General features: G+C 39.7%; 2 protein-coding genes across 4 annotated transcripts in view; both read right to left on the reverse strand.

The window, feature by feature from the left end:
- Positions 1-2,967, reverse strand: part of ubash3bb (ubiquitin associated and SH3 domain containing Bb) — an 82,483-nt gene extending 79,516 nt beyond the window's left edge. For all 3 annotated transcript variants that reach the window (XM_020620703.1, XM_020620701.1, XM_020620702.1), the window contains exon 1: positions 2,593-2,967. In XM_020620703.1, coding sequence (XP_020476359.1) covers positions 2,593-2,720 — 128 coding nt within the window. In that variant the 5' untranslated portion in view covers positions 2,721-2,967. The remainder of the gene's footprint in view (positions 1-2,592) is intronic.
- Positions 2,968-3,486: 519 nt separating this feature from the next.
- gkup (glucuronokinase with putative uridyl pyrophosphorylase) overlaps positions 3,487-12,801 on the reverse strand; it is a 14,038-nt gene continuing 4,723 nt past the window's right edge. The window contains exons 11-23 of the mRNA XM_020620704.1: position 12,801; positions 12,658-12,726; positions 7,568-7,628; positions 7,404-7,420; positions 7,242-7,299; positions 6,391-6,483; positions 6,242-6,302; positions 6,041-6,154; positions 5,168-5,225; positions 4,899-4,967; positions 4,756-4,819; positions 4,551-4,622; positions 3,487-3,604 (exon numbers count right to left, since the gene is read on the reverse strand). The exon at position 12,801 is cut by the window's right edge and continues 91 nt beyond it. Of these exons, the coding sequence (XP_020476360.1) occupies positions 3,509-3,604; positions 4,551-4,622; positions 4,756-4,819; positions 4,899-4,967; positions 5,168-5,225; positions 6,041-6,154; positions 6,242-6,302; positions 6,391-6,483; positions 7,242-7,299; positions 7,404-7,420; positions 7,568-7,628; positions 12,658-12,726; position 12,801 (833 nt within the window). The 3' untranslated portion in view covers positions 3,487-3,508. The remainder of the gene's footprint in view (positions 3,605-4,550; positions 4,623-4,755; positions 4,820-4,898; positions 4,968-5,167; positions 5,226-6,040; positions 6,155-6,241; positions 6,303-6,390; positions 6,484-7,241; positions 7,300-7,403; positions 7,421-7,567; positions 7,629-12,657; positions 12,727-12,800) is intronic.

Raw genomic sequence — 12,801 nt, forward strand, 5'->3', positions numbered from 1 at the left:
CTTTCATCTTACATCTGCCTGCGAGCAGTTTGGAGGTGCAAGATACCTGAGCGTGTAATGTTAATTTTACCTGTGATCCTTTGAATAAATCAGCACTGTTTTGAAGTTATTTGGACTGTCTCGTCTCTCAGAGTTAGCAATGGTAACAAGAGCCATAGTCCTACACACTCGTGCTTGAGTGTGTAGGACACAATGATAGTGGATACGCTAAAGTTTGGTCTGATCCAGACAAAAAACTTTGCCTGGATAAATTATAACCAGTAAACATTCCTCAATTTGACCAGGTAACATTTCATTAAAAATACATTTAAAAAAATCTATCTCAATCAAGCATTTTATGCCAGCATTCCAGTCCTAGTCCTAGAATATAACTGTAATATTTTCCTAACACCCCCAGGCTCTGAATTTGTCAAAGTAAAAACAAAGTGTTCTGCCACTACTGTATTATTAATCATATCCTACTTATCTCATTAAACTGCATTATGTAAAAGCAGTAGGGATCTACTCTGTGTGATGCCTCAAACCAAAACAATAGCCTGACTAATAACAGAAGATAAATTTAATCTTTCTACACATAAATAAACAACAAAATCAGGACACCTGAAGTCGGTCAGTAAATGTTTAGTGGGTCAGCCTCTTCAGACAGAAAAGGAGAGGGAGAGACAGACAGAAATAGAATTAGGACTAATAAGTGGCAGTGCCAAGGCCAAGCAGTGGTGGGCTGACATAAGAGGCTGTGGCTTCCCTGAGGGACTGTGTTGTAGGCCAGCGATGGTCTGCCTAGGGGCCTGCCATTGTCTGCTGTGTCCACTCAGCAAACTACAGCACACTTTCTCTGACATACACACTCGCAAACACTTTAGATGTGTGACATCTGTCTGGGTGAAAGGGATGGAAAGACTCTCGACAGTATGTATGGCCCAGAATAGGTTTAAATACTTTCACTACACAATACTGATTCTACAGTACCATAGAAGAGTCATGAGATATTTTCCATCTACTGTTTTGACCAACTGTCCTCTTGTACACAGGAAGTGGTGTTTTTATGTTAAAGATTTGTTTACAATAAGTAGAGGTAAAAATATAATAATGAACTGCAGTACAAAAGACATAGACAGAACATGTGCATATTAAAGGCTGACAGATAAATCAGCTTGCCAATGGCTTATTGTAGACATTCTGTAACAATACTACCGTGTATGTCAGGCGATAAGTTGTAGTACAGAAAGATATCAAAGGTATTTTTGTAGTAGTTTTGACACAGACCGTCACATAATCCATCTGTCACAGAGGACACACATTTATTCTTAAATTGTAAAATGTCCCGCCCAGTGGCCTGTTATGTTGGTCACAAAATGTTAATTTCTTTTCGACAAAAATGAAAGGCTCCTTCTCAAAAAGAAAAAAAAAACAGTCCAAAAATATTGTTAAAATGTGAGAGGTGTATAAATGCAGAGATTTGATGCTTTTCTTTGATTCATTATAACAAACTGACAATCTTTTTAGTTTTGAACTGGTGGTGGAACAAAACAAGACATCTGGCGACATCGCTCTGGGCTGTGGGAAATTATAATGAGCACTTTCATTTACTTATTTTCTTACATTTTATAGATAAAGCATTCAAGTTTATGGGGAAAATAATCGACAAATAAACCAATAATGAAAGTTATTGTTAGTTGCCACCCTAGTCATTATATTACTGGATTTTGTTGAAACTTTTTATAAGTGATGGTAAGTACAGGTAAACATCAGCAGAGTTTAATGACACTATTATATCGTCTTCTTTGTAGTTCTGATACTTCCTTCATGCTGCAGTAATCAATATGTTTTATAACAGTGATTGAAAGGACTATGTGCAATCCACATGGGATCAGTCGTATTTAAAATTTCATAAAGAATTGAAACCTAACCCTGCAGTTCAGCTCAGTTCTATGACGTTTCAGTCTGTTTAATGTTCCAGCCCACACACTCTCCCCTCTCATAACCGTTTACCTCAAAAAACTGATTAACCCCTTGTGCGTGACCTGCCCTGCATCAAACGGGAGACTAGATTAGCCAATGAACACTGTGGAACATCTACTAGCAGCTATGGGTCAGACCAAACTTTAGCGTCAACTATCATTGAGAGCTACAACTTAAATTAAGACCAAGGGTGTAAAAAGTTAAGTATAACGCATTTTCGGTGCGTATTTCTTGTATCTGATGGTAACGTGACACTTCTGTGAACTATTATTGTTCTATTCTTGCTAATGATTTGAACTCCACTCAGCTCTATACTTATTCAGTCACACCCTTTTTCTATTCTGCTGTTTTTAACTCATTCTGTTAAATCATATGGTACTTTGCTCTTCGGTTGTGTCTGGTTGTGGAGGAAACATCAGCTAACGGCCGCGCACCGTGAAAACCGATGCAGGGAAACAGCGCATGGACTGATGCTGCGCTGACCCATTCGCGAGCACAGCCGACTCTCGGCTCAGATATCGGCCGTCTCCCCCGTCAGGTATGTCGGAGGACGAGCTCCGACATACACGTACGTACTCTTGCAGTACCCTTGCCCGCACACGCACACGGTGTTCAGGTCAGAGTACTTACGCCCTTGGTCTGGGGAAGCCCATGGATAACAACACGTCCAGGTTGGAGCCACCTTTCACCGAGCCCAGGCGGATCTGCCGGAGCCTCCGAGGGAGGACTTTAGTGTAGAGGTCCTCTTTGGCAGCCATGGTCCCCGTGTTCAGCCAGTCCGCTACAGTCCACCACCAGACCTTTGGCTAGTCCATGAAGTTCAGATGTGTCCGTACGAGTGGAGAGGTAACGGTAATCCGGAGCTAAACAGAGGGCAGCGCTGCGCGGACGTCGAGCCCCGCCCACCGAGGGAAACAGCCAATTAGATGCGCTTAATGCATTTCTACGGCACAGCGGCAGAATACCGAGCAGAACACACGGACTACACTTCACTGTTATTTTAACTAGTTTAATTGGTGGGTTTACCCTAAACTATACTGTACATCTGTGTATAATATGGGTTAATTATGCTTATTTTTAATAGTGATTAAAGACTATCACATATAGGCTTTACACAAAGCGCTATAAAATCGCTTTTAATTTTTGTAGAAAAGTTAAATGGATTATACAACGTGAACTGGATCAAGTCTATACAACCAATGTTATCACACATGTAGAAAAATAATTACATAGTTTTTATGGATGATTATTTGACAGAAAGGCATCAACTTGCCACATTTAAAATGACCTCAAATTCCCAGAGTCACAGATAATTTGCAATAAGCTTTAAAACTTGCAGATTCAGAGATTTTCTAGGGACAAAGTAAATACCGAATTTCTGACTAAACATTGTTTGGTCAATTTTGTAAATTGTTACACAAACCACCACTAAAGTCAGCTAATCACTCCCTGATTTGATCTTTTCCAGCTATTTTAAAAACACATCCTCTGTTGGGTACACTGAGGGCCACACTGTGCCATATTCAACCGATGGGGAGATACAAGGTTAGTGTTGGCCACCGGCAGGGCTGACAGATGGGTTGTATGGCACGATGAGACAAAAGACACAGCCTGCCTCCTGGAAAGCTTGCCTCATCTCCACCTAGTGGGCCACACACAGACTGCATTACACAGCGGTGACTTGGTGTCAGACACACAAATACATCCTACCACAGAACATACAACTTCTAACAGGTTAGGTACTGACATAGCCAAGATGCTAAGACCTGCATCAGTCTCTCATCAAGCAAGAACTAATCGAGTAAAGCTGCTGTTATTGTTGAACTGTCAGGTGAAACTTTCTTTAGCTGTGTAAAAGCTAGGATATTTACAGTAAGGTTGTCAATGCAGTTTCTGGTGTTGACATTTTACACTGGGCTGCTGAGTGACTCAATGTGGTCCTACCCAGGAGACACTTCAAACTGGCTTAATGTTAAAAGATCATTTTGTCTGGTTTGTAAACATTTTCGCCCTGTTTGTCCTGTTTCAAGTTCAGTAAAAGCTTTATATTTATGGATGCAGAATGCAAGTTGTTCTTTTTGTTTTCAAATTATCTAATTGCCAGTATAAGTGTGACAGATGTAATCATAGAAAAGTTAACATCCTCTGGGGGGGCTATTCTAACGTCTTTGCCTTTCTCCAGTAAATAAATGAGGAGAAAAAAACTTTACAACTGTTTTGTTTCCTGATCACTTGGTTCAAAGGGCAACAGATTTTCCAAGGGGATGGAAAATTTTACCATAGCCAAAGTATCAGGTCAAACATCTTTGAAACAAACTAGACTTGTGGTTAGAAGTGTGCTCTGACTACACCTTCTGATCATCACATGACAGAATATGTCACCTGCTTACTACATAAATCTAATTCAGTTATGTCTGGTTACTTATATGTCTTTAAAGTTCATGAGAATTAAGTAAGATTTGCAATATTGCACTAGGACAGCAACTGTCCATCCAGTGAGTGGGTAGCCACGTCACAGAAATGTCAGCATAAATATTCAGCTCCACATCCATGGTTATACAGGGAGTGTCCACAAAGTGCGGTCTTACCAGTCGTGCCTGGTCCAGACACAGACCCACCACAGCCCCCCCACTGCCCGGCAGCTTCACTGCTGAGCCAAACTGCAAAAAAGAGCCGAAACTTGACCAATGCATCAACAGAAAAACACATAGATGTAGATAGAGCTGAAGAAAAGGGAGAACATTGTTCAATAAGATATGCTCTCTGCAGGTAGTGGATGCTGTCAGCACGTACCTGCCTCGCCAGCTGAACCATCTTGAGATTTCCAGGACCCAGACAGTCATCAGTGTAGACAGACCTGTGGGATATGGAGTTACATTTTAGCTGTGTGTGTAACTGTAATATAAACGCCTCAAATTAAAAAATATACTGTTAACCTCCTCAGCTCAAAGTTCCTGTCCATCAGTTGTGCCAGACAGCTCCAATCTCTGTTCTGGAAAGCCGTCCTGAGGGGGAGAACACTTTCAATCAGTTGGAGAAAATAACTGGAACTCACAGCTCACAGCCACTTTGACACTGTTGTGCAAGAGCAAGACATAATCAATCGGGTGATTAATTGCATTCAGTCTCTGTTCTTGACAAAACCTCTGCTATTTTTTGCAGAAATTCTTGATCAACAGTCTACCTCTAACATACTGAAACCAACCTTGCTTGATCAGTGAGCTCTGCAAAAGTCTTCATAGCCTCAACAACTAGAGGCTCCCCTGTAGGAAGACGACAACTATGAAATCAGATCAACAATAAGCCAATGTGCTTCCATTGTTAAAGCTCCTTAAAGGAACAGAAAGATGTAAATGTGCATGTTGTTGTTTTTGGACTGAAATACTTTTTTGTCTGTTTATGGAGAACAGAAATTTGTTGCTCTTCATACTTCATACTGGCCTATTCTGACCAATGAAGACTACTTTATGGCCTTAAAAAGGTCACTGAATGTAGAACAAGACAAAGAGTCTAGAACTTAGAGCTGTGCACTGAACAAAATACTAATGGTAACATATGCTAACATATTCACAATGGCAATGTCAGCATTCTGACGGTTATCAGATACGTTGGTTAGCATGCTAGCATGCTAACATTTGCCATCTGCTCTAGCTCGTCCTAAGGTTTCTTCCAGTTTATTTCCCCTTTACAAGATTTTTCATTTAGATTTCTTTATCCACACTGTGGGTGTATGGACTGAAGGTGTCAAATGCTGTGAAGATCATAAAGCCTGACTTAACAGCTGGACAAACTGAAATATTAAATTTGAACAGATGGTGGCACCAAGACTCCCTGGAAAAGGTTCTGACACTGCTTCTAAGCAGATTATCCTGGTGAAATAAAATATGTTAGGACAATGAGACCAAAGGTTGCTGAGACGGTTGACATAAAATCACCAACGTAAACCTCATAAAATTCAGGAGATGACCTCTCGGGACCAGGTTCTGCAACAAATTTCATAGGAATCCAGGTGATATATGACTAATATAATCATCTCCTTCAAAAACAATGCAATGTAAAGTTTGATATAAAGGGGTACCGCTGAGCCAGCGCTGTCGAACGTCGCTGTGGATGCGTCCAGAGTCACTGGGGTCACTCAGGTAGGCCAGCCAGAACAGTGGAAGGTTACTCATGTCCATAGAAACATAATTTCCTGAGAATGGAAGACACACAACCTTTAAAAAAAAAGAGAATGTATTTGTATCATGACCTTAGCATCTAGTGACAGCGACATCAGTACCGTAGCCCTGCTCCTCCATAAGGTTCTTACTGAAATCCATGTAAATTAAGCCTTCATAGACCTGCAAAAGGACAATGAATTCCTGTTACAGAAGCTGCGGCAACAGAACCCGGTTCATGTACAGTAGGTAGGGCTGATTGTTCACTGACCTGAACAACTCTGTCCTGCAAGCCAGCAGTAATGACAAGTTCATCAGTCTCCACGTTGAGGATGAAGTTGGCTCGGGTTGGTTTTGGGAGATCCTGGTGTACAAAACATGAGTGTAAAGACAAAGCTGATGATCTTGTATCAGATATTTTAACTGTTCTGTTTTTCTTGAGGTAAAACTTCTGTTTATTACTGGGGGCTTCTCCTGCCTCATGTCAATGTTCTTCTGTTTTCTACTTTTTGTCCTTTTTAAAAAGGATTTTATATTTAGATCCAAAGTGTTCAAATGTGTTCTTTAGGAACAGAATGTTGATTCTTTTAAAAGTAACCATATGCGCTGTAAAGCTTTTAAGAACATGTCTGTATTTACAGGTGCTACATGTTTCATGCTGTTATTACTAAACTATATGTGGATTCTGAGACATAAGTATAATGGTTGAAAGCAAACAAGATTATCAGTGATAAGACTGTCAGCCTTCTCCTGCCTCTGGACACTGCTGTTTCTACGGTGTGTGCTCTCACTGGATTTAGACTGAAATCTACTGGACTGCTTCCACACAACAGGAGCAGTATGGAGGCCTCAGCCCTGGCCTTCACCACGTGAGGATCAGGGCTGCAAAGCCTGATGTTGTTTGTATTTTTTCCTTATTTTTGGGTAAATAAAAAGCACTTGTTTTATTTTAAATGTTGTGTCTTACTTGCCTTACTGTTCGGTCCCAGACAAGGAGTCTGACCATCACAGGGTCATTTTTGCAGTGTTTTTAATATTAGTAGAACGGAGAAAGACAAGTGGAATAATTTCTTCCAAGAACTAAACACACCACCAGTCATGGCAAATAACTAGCATCTTTACATTTTCTGTGATGTTGTAGAATTTCATAAGACACTTCAGGGTGGCTGAGACAATGGCGCTGCACAAAAGAGACGATTATGTATAAGTAAATTATGACAAGTTGGTGGTAATACATTTCTACTGAATTAAAGAGGTAAGAAATCAGCCAAGAGAATTATTTACCTGCTTCCAGCAAGGCCCTTCATTAAAAGAGAGACAAATCATCTCATCAGTAGAGAGTTTCATGAGAAGGGCAGTTATATTCATAAACACATTATTTTAACAGTTGACATCGCGACTTGCTGTGCTTTCATTCTTAGAAAACAAGTATCTGAACAGGTGCTTACCACTTGCCGAGGAATGTTGGTGTCATACTTCAGTGTGAAGTTCTGCTTTGTCAAAGCAATACTGCAGAAAAGAATACACAGCAGACACCAGGTAAACATTATACATTAAGTGTGTCCTTAACAAGTCTTGTGCAGTAATGTGAGGCTTTTTCTTCTTGAATTATATTATATATATATTGTTCATCCATACACGTAATACTTTGACTCCACAAGATTTCAGAGAAAAATGTTGTTTTACTGCACTACATTAATTTAGGAGCTTTAGCTACTATTTACATTACAAATTCAGATGTTTCATACAAAACATAGCAGCACATTTGACCTAACTAACGTGTTTGCATTTGTGAGGTTTGTTGGTGGATAATTGTCCTCAAACCTAATTTTCTTTAAACAGTTGGGGAAAAATCCACCACTGCAATAAGAATATTCCAAACAATTTGCCATCCATTTTCTAAAAATAGGTTTAATTTATCTTAATTCTCATGCAGCAACCAACACTCTTCTTCTTTGTTTTGCGGCAGTCCACAAACTGTGAGGCTGCTTTTCCAAGGGGGTGTGGGAGAGTTGAAAGGGGGACATGGAAGGAGAGACATGAGGCCAATATAGTACGAGCTGAAAGGGACTTGTGCATGCCAGTGTTCTACAACCAGCTGGCTGGTTGCTGTAGGGTGGCCTGCTGATTTGGCACACTTATTAACAAAGTCATCAGCAGCAGTTTGCATCAAAACAAACTCTTTTTATGGAGTCAAAGCTCTTTTTACATTCAGTGTGACTTACACTTCCAGATGATATCATCATCACTAATGTTTTTGTGAATTAACACCCATAAATCTGCTTAGAGATCACAGAAGAACAATGCCCCTTATACAGGGTGGCTGCACACGTCTTAAAATCAAATGTAAGGCTTTTTAAGGATCCATGCAAACCCTGTTATAACTAACGAATGCTGGAGAGTCATCACATTTTTAAGTTTTTTTTGGGCTCAAATAAACACAGTGTTAGTTGTCTGTACATCCATGGGTACAGTGTAAACGGGAACTGCTAACTGCTAATTTGGCATAGTTTTAATGATACCTAGTTATTAAAATAAAAACAAGTAAAGGCAGTTGTCTTGATTTAGTGTTTGACACTATGGGAAATATTCTTATTCACTTACTGCTGTGAGTTAGATGACAACATTGTTACCACTCTCACACCTGTGCATTAAATATGATAATACAGCCAGAAACTGCTTAGCTTAGGCACAAGGAGTGGGAAAAATGGGAAACAGCTCACTTATTGAAACACAACTACACCATCTAGCTTCTCTGATGCTCACAGTTTTAAGCTTTCTGTACTTTTGAGTATTTTGATTTTCTGCTACTTCATACTTCGCTGAAAAGACGTAGAAAAAAATCATCTGGACTTGGTTTTAGGTAGAAGACGTTTCACCTCTCATCCAAGAGGCTTCATCAGTTCTGTCCGACTGGTGGTGAGCAGAAGGTATTTATCCCCCTGGGTGGTGTTTCAGTCCTTCGACGGCCAACAATCTCCTCTAACAACTGAGTCGTTAGAGCCCAGTATCGGTGAGCATCGTTACCTGTCTTTGAACCCTCACCTGTGGACCGACGCCTATCCTGGTGTGAATTAGGGTGGGAATGTTCCTCCTTCTCACCACCAGTTGGACAGAACTGACGAAGCCTCTTGGATGAGAGGTGAAACATTCTCTACCTAAAACCAAGTCCAGATGATTTTTTCTCCACTTTCTCAGCTTACTGTGACCTGGTTGACTGAGAATTTGCATAGACATACTTCAGCTTCACTAGATAGGAGGAAAATATTTTACTCTGTACTCACGACATTTATTTGATCGCTTTAATTAGTAGTTATTTTTCAGAAAGAGGTTAATAATACAAAACACACTGTAATCACAAGATTGATGGTGACATGTTGTAAAATTCACAAGCTACCCAGAAGTAATTTAAATTATAAGCATATACAATCACGAGAAAAAGTAACGTCAGTTTGGAATGTCCTGGTTTTCTGCATAAACTGATGATTAAATATGATCAGATCTTCACCAAAGTCACAAATATCAACAACACAATATTTCTAAACTGATAAAACACCAACAGTCATGAGCTTTCAGGTCTTTATTGAACACACCCACATACAAAGTGATGGTGGAAAAAGTAATAACTGTTTTAATAATTGGTTGAACCACCTTTGGCAGCAATAACCTCAAGCAAGCGCTTAGACCTGCACAATGTTCAGGAGGAATTTTGGACCATTCTTCCTACAGAGCTGCTTCAGTTTTGGTGTGAACAGCTTGAGGTCATTCCACAGCATCTCTACTGGGTTGAGGTCTGGGCTCTGACTGAGACACTCCAAAAGGAAGATTCTGTGTCTCTGAAGCCAGTTTTAGTGGATTTACTTCAGTGTTTAGGGACACTGCCCTGCTGCATCACCCAGCTTGTTCTGAGCTTCAGCTTGCCAACAGCCACCCTGACATTATCCCCAGCCTCACATCACGATGCTCCCTCCACTGTACTTCTCTGTTGGGATGATGTTTTCAAATTTGTACATGGTTCTCTTTTCACACCATACATACTGCTTTGTTCTTCCCAAACAATTCTACCTCGGCTTCATCTGTCCACAGGACATTTTCCCAGTAGTGTCGTGAGGTGTCAAGGTGGAAAACCTTTGGCAAACTTCAGGTGTGCTGCAATGTTGTTTTTGGAGAGCAATGGCTTCCTCCATGGTGTCCTGCCATGGATACCATGCCTGTTCAAGATGGCTGACTCATGAACAGAGACATTAACCAACTCGAATGAATCCTTCAAGTCTTTAGCCATTACTCTAGGCTTTAAGTGGGTGCCCACTTCTATGGAGAGTAACCACAGTACCAAAATGTCTCCATTTATAGACAGTACGTCTAACTATGACTGATGAATACCTAAAGTCTAAACCCAAGTTTAATGGGTGTGTTCAATAAAGACCTGAAAGATCATGACTGTTTGTGTTTTATCAGCTTAAACATATTGTGTTTGTTGATATTTGTGACTTTAGTGAAGATCAGATCACATTTCATGAGCAAGCTGAAAAAAACTTTTCATCCTTTCAACGTTTCATCAGTTCTGATGAAGCCTCTTGGATGAGAGGTGAAACGTCTTCGACCTAGAAATCTAGTCCAGTTGATTTTTTTCTAAGATTTTTCAGCTTACTATGACCTGGATGACTGAGAATCTGCACAGACATTTCATGAGCAATTTATGCAGAAAACCAGGAAAAGGAAAACAGTGCTATTACTTTTTCTTGCGACTGTAAGATAGTAAAAATTAGTTCTACCTTTACCAGCTGCAACATTAAATGCAATGAACACAATAGTACATCAATAATAATAGAATAATATGATGTACATCAATGTAACTGTGCCATTTTTTCTAATGAGAACTTTTATCTTTGGTGCTTAATGTATATTTTCTACTAATACTTTTGTACTTTTACTTAAGTATAATGCAGGGCCTTTACTTGAGTATTTTTACACTGTGGTACTGCCACTTTTAATTAAGTAAACAATCTGAGTGCTTCTTCCACCACTGTGTGCCGGACTATTTATTGAGCAGGTGTAGTTGACTTTACCCTATTTCCAGTCTTTATGGTAGGTAGGTACTTTATTAATCCCACAGTGGGGAAATAAATGCTATGCTAAGTTAACTTAACTGTCACCTGGCTCCTAGCTTCGTATTTGGCACAGAGATATGAGACTGGGATCAATATACCAAAAATCCTTTGGAAAGGCACATTCGGTCAACAACAAGTTGAAAGTTTATTACAAATATTCACACTTGTTTTAAAAAATTAAATAGTTTCTAGGACTTCATTTGATAGAACTCCATTGCTGGTTATATTCAGAAAATGACCTGCTCAAGTGGTCATAACATAGTTAAAACTTTGTTTTACCTCAACCAAGTCCAGCATTAAAAAGCTGCTTGCATATTAAAGGATAAGGCCGGTCATTTTCTATATATATATACACTGCTGCATTTCCTCATTACAAAATACAATACCATAACATCTGTCCTAAACATTGCCCAAAAGGCCAGAAAAGCCATAACTTTTAACATCGGAAGGAAGCAAAAGTCAAAGGCCCATGCACAAAATCTCTGGATATTGTTAAAAAATATCAGGGTCTGGTGTTCCTTAACAAGGAGCCATGTCAGCCAGTGCAGTAGTGTGCTTCACTGATGTGTTTTTAATCACTTTTGAACAACATTGGCACAGACGAATAAGCTAATGACAGAGACATTAAAGAGCCCATGGCATGCTTTTCCTTGTTTTCTTATTTATCTACAGTCCCCTGGAGCACAGTACCTGTTTGTTCTGACTGTTTGAGGCCAGTGTGTCTGCTGCATGTGATGTGTTGCTAGTTAACGAGCAGATCCATGATGTTATTGTCAGGGCTAAGCTACCTGTTAGAATTAATTTCACTACTCTGGGACTGTATGTGGTTATGTGAGGGGAGACGCAGCGACCACCAGTTGGATTTACTGACCTTGGAGCTACTTGAAAAGGAGTGATGTTTACACTACTTGGTGGGACTTAATGGTAAGTTTAAAAAAACACGTTGCATGATAATACTCCAGTACTTTTACATTCATAAGATTCTGACTTTTTTAATTGTAAAGGCACATTTTTACAATCCTGTACTGCTACTTTTACTCAAATGAACAATCTTCTTTCACAGCTAGTCATTTATTAACTTCTTTTAATTAGGCAAGATACCCTGGATGTTGGTAAAAGAGTTCTAGCTGTATCCATGGTGATAAATGATAACAGTGCCTTTGCTTAAGGGGAATGTAATTATGCCTTTCTCCAATACAACTTGATTCTGAAACATATGCTGAAAAAACTTAGAAGAAGGCATCTGGATGTAGTTTTATGCCTTCTTCTACATTTTTTCAGCATACTACGACCTAGATGACTGAGAATCTGCCCGAACATACAGAAACATACGTTTCTGATTAAAAATACACAGAATCTCTTGTAAGTTGTGTCAGTCATTAATATCTCAGCTTTGTGCTCTGTGTTGTGTCAGTCACTAATCTCACCCTTCTTTGGAGCAGAACTGGTAGAACTTTTTACAGGTGGCCTGCAGCAGTCGGAGACCTCCCAGGTACCTGCAGTAGATAATGAACACAACAATTTAAAAATCTGAACATGGCCAACAGTGTGATGCATTTATTCTCATCACA

This window comes from Monopterus albus, unplaced genomic scaffold (assembly GCF_001952655.1).
Source record: "Monopterus albus unplaced genomic scaffold, M_albus_1.0 scaffold246.1, whole genome shotgun sequence".
Taxonomy (NCBI): Eukaryota; Metazoa; Chordata; class Actinopteri; order Synbranchiformes; family Synbranchidae; genus Monopterus; species Monopterus albus.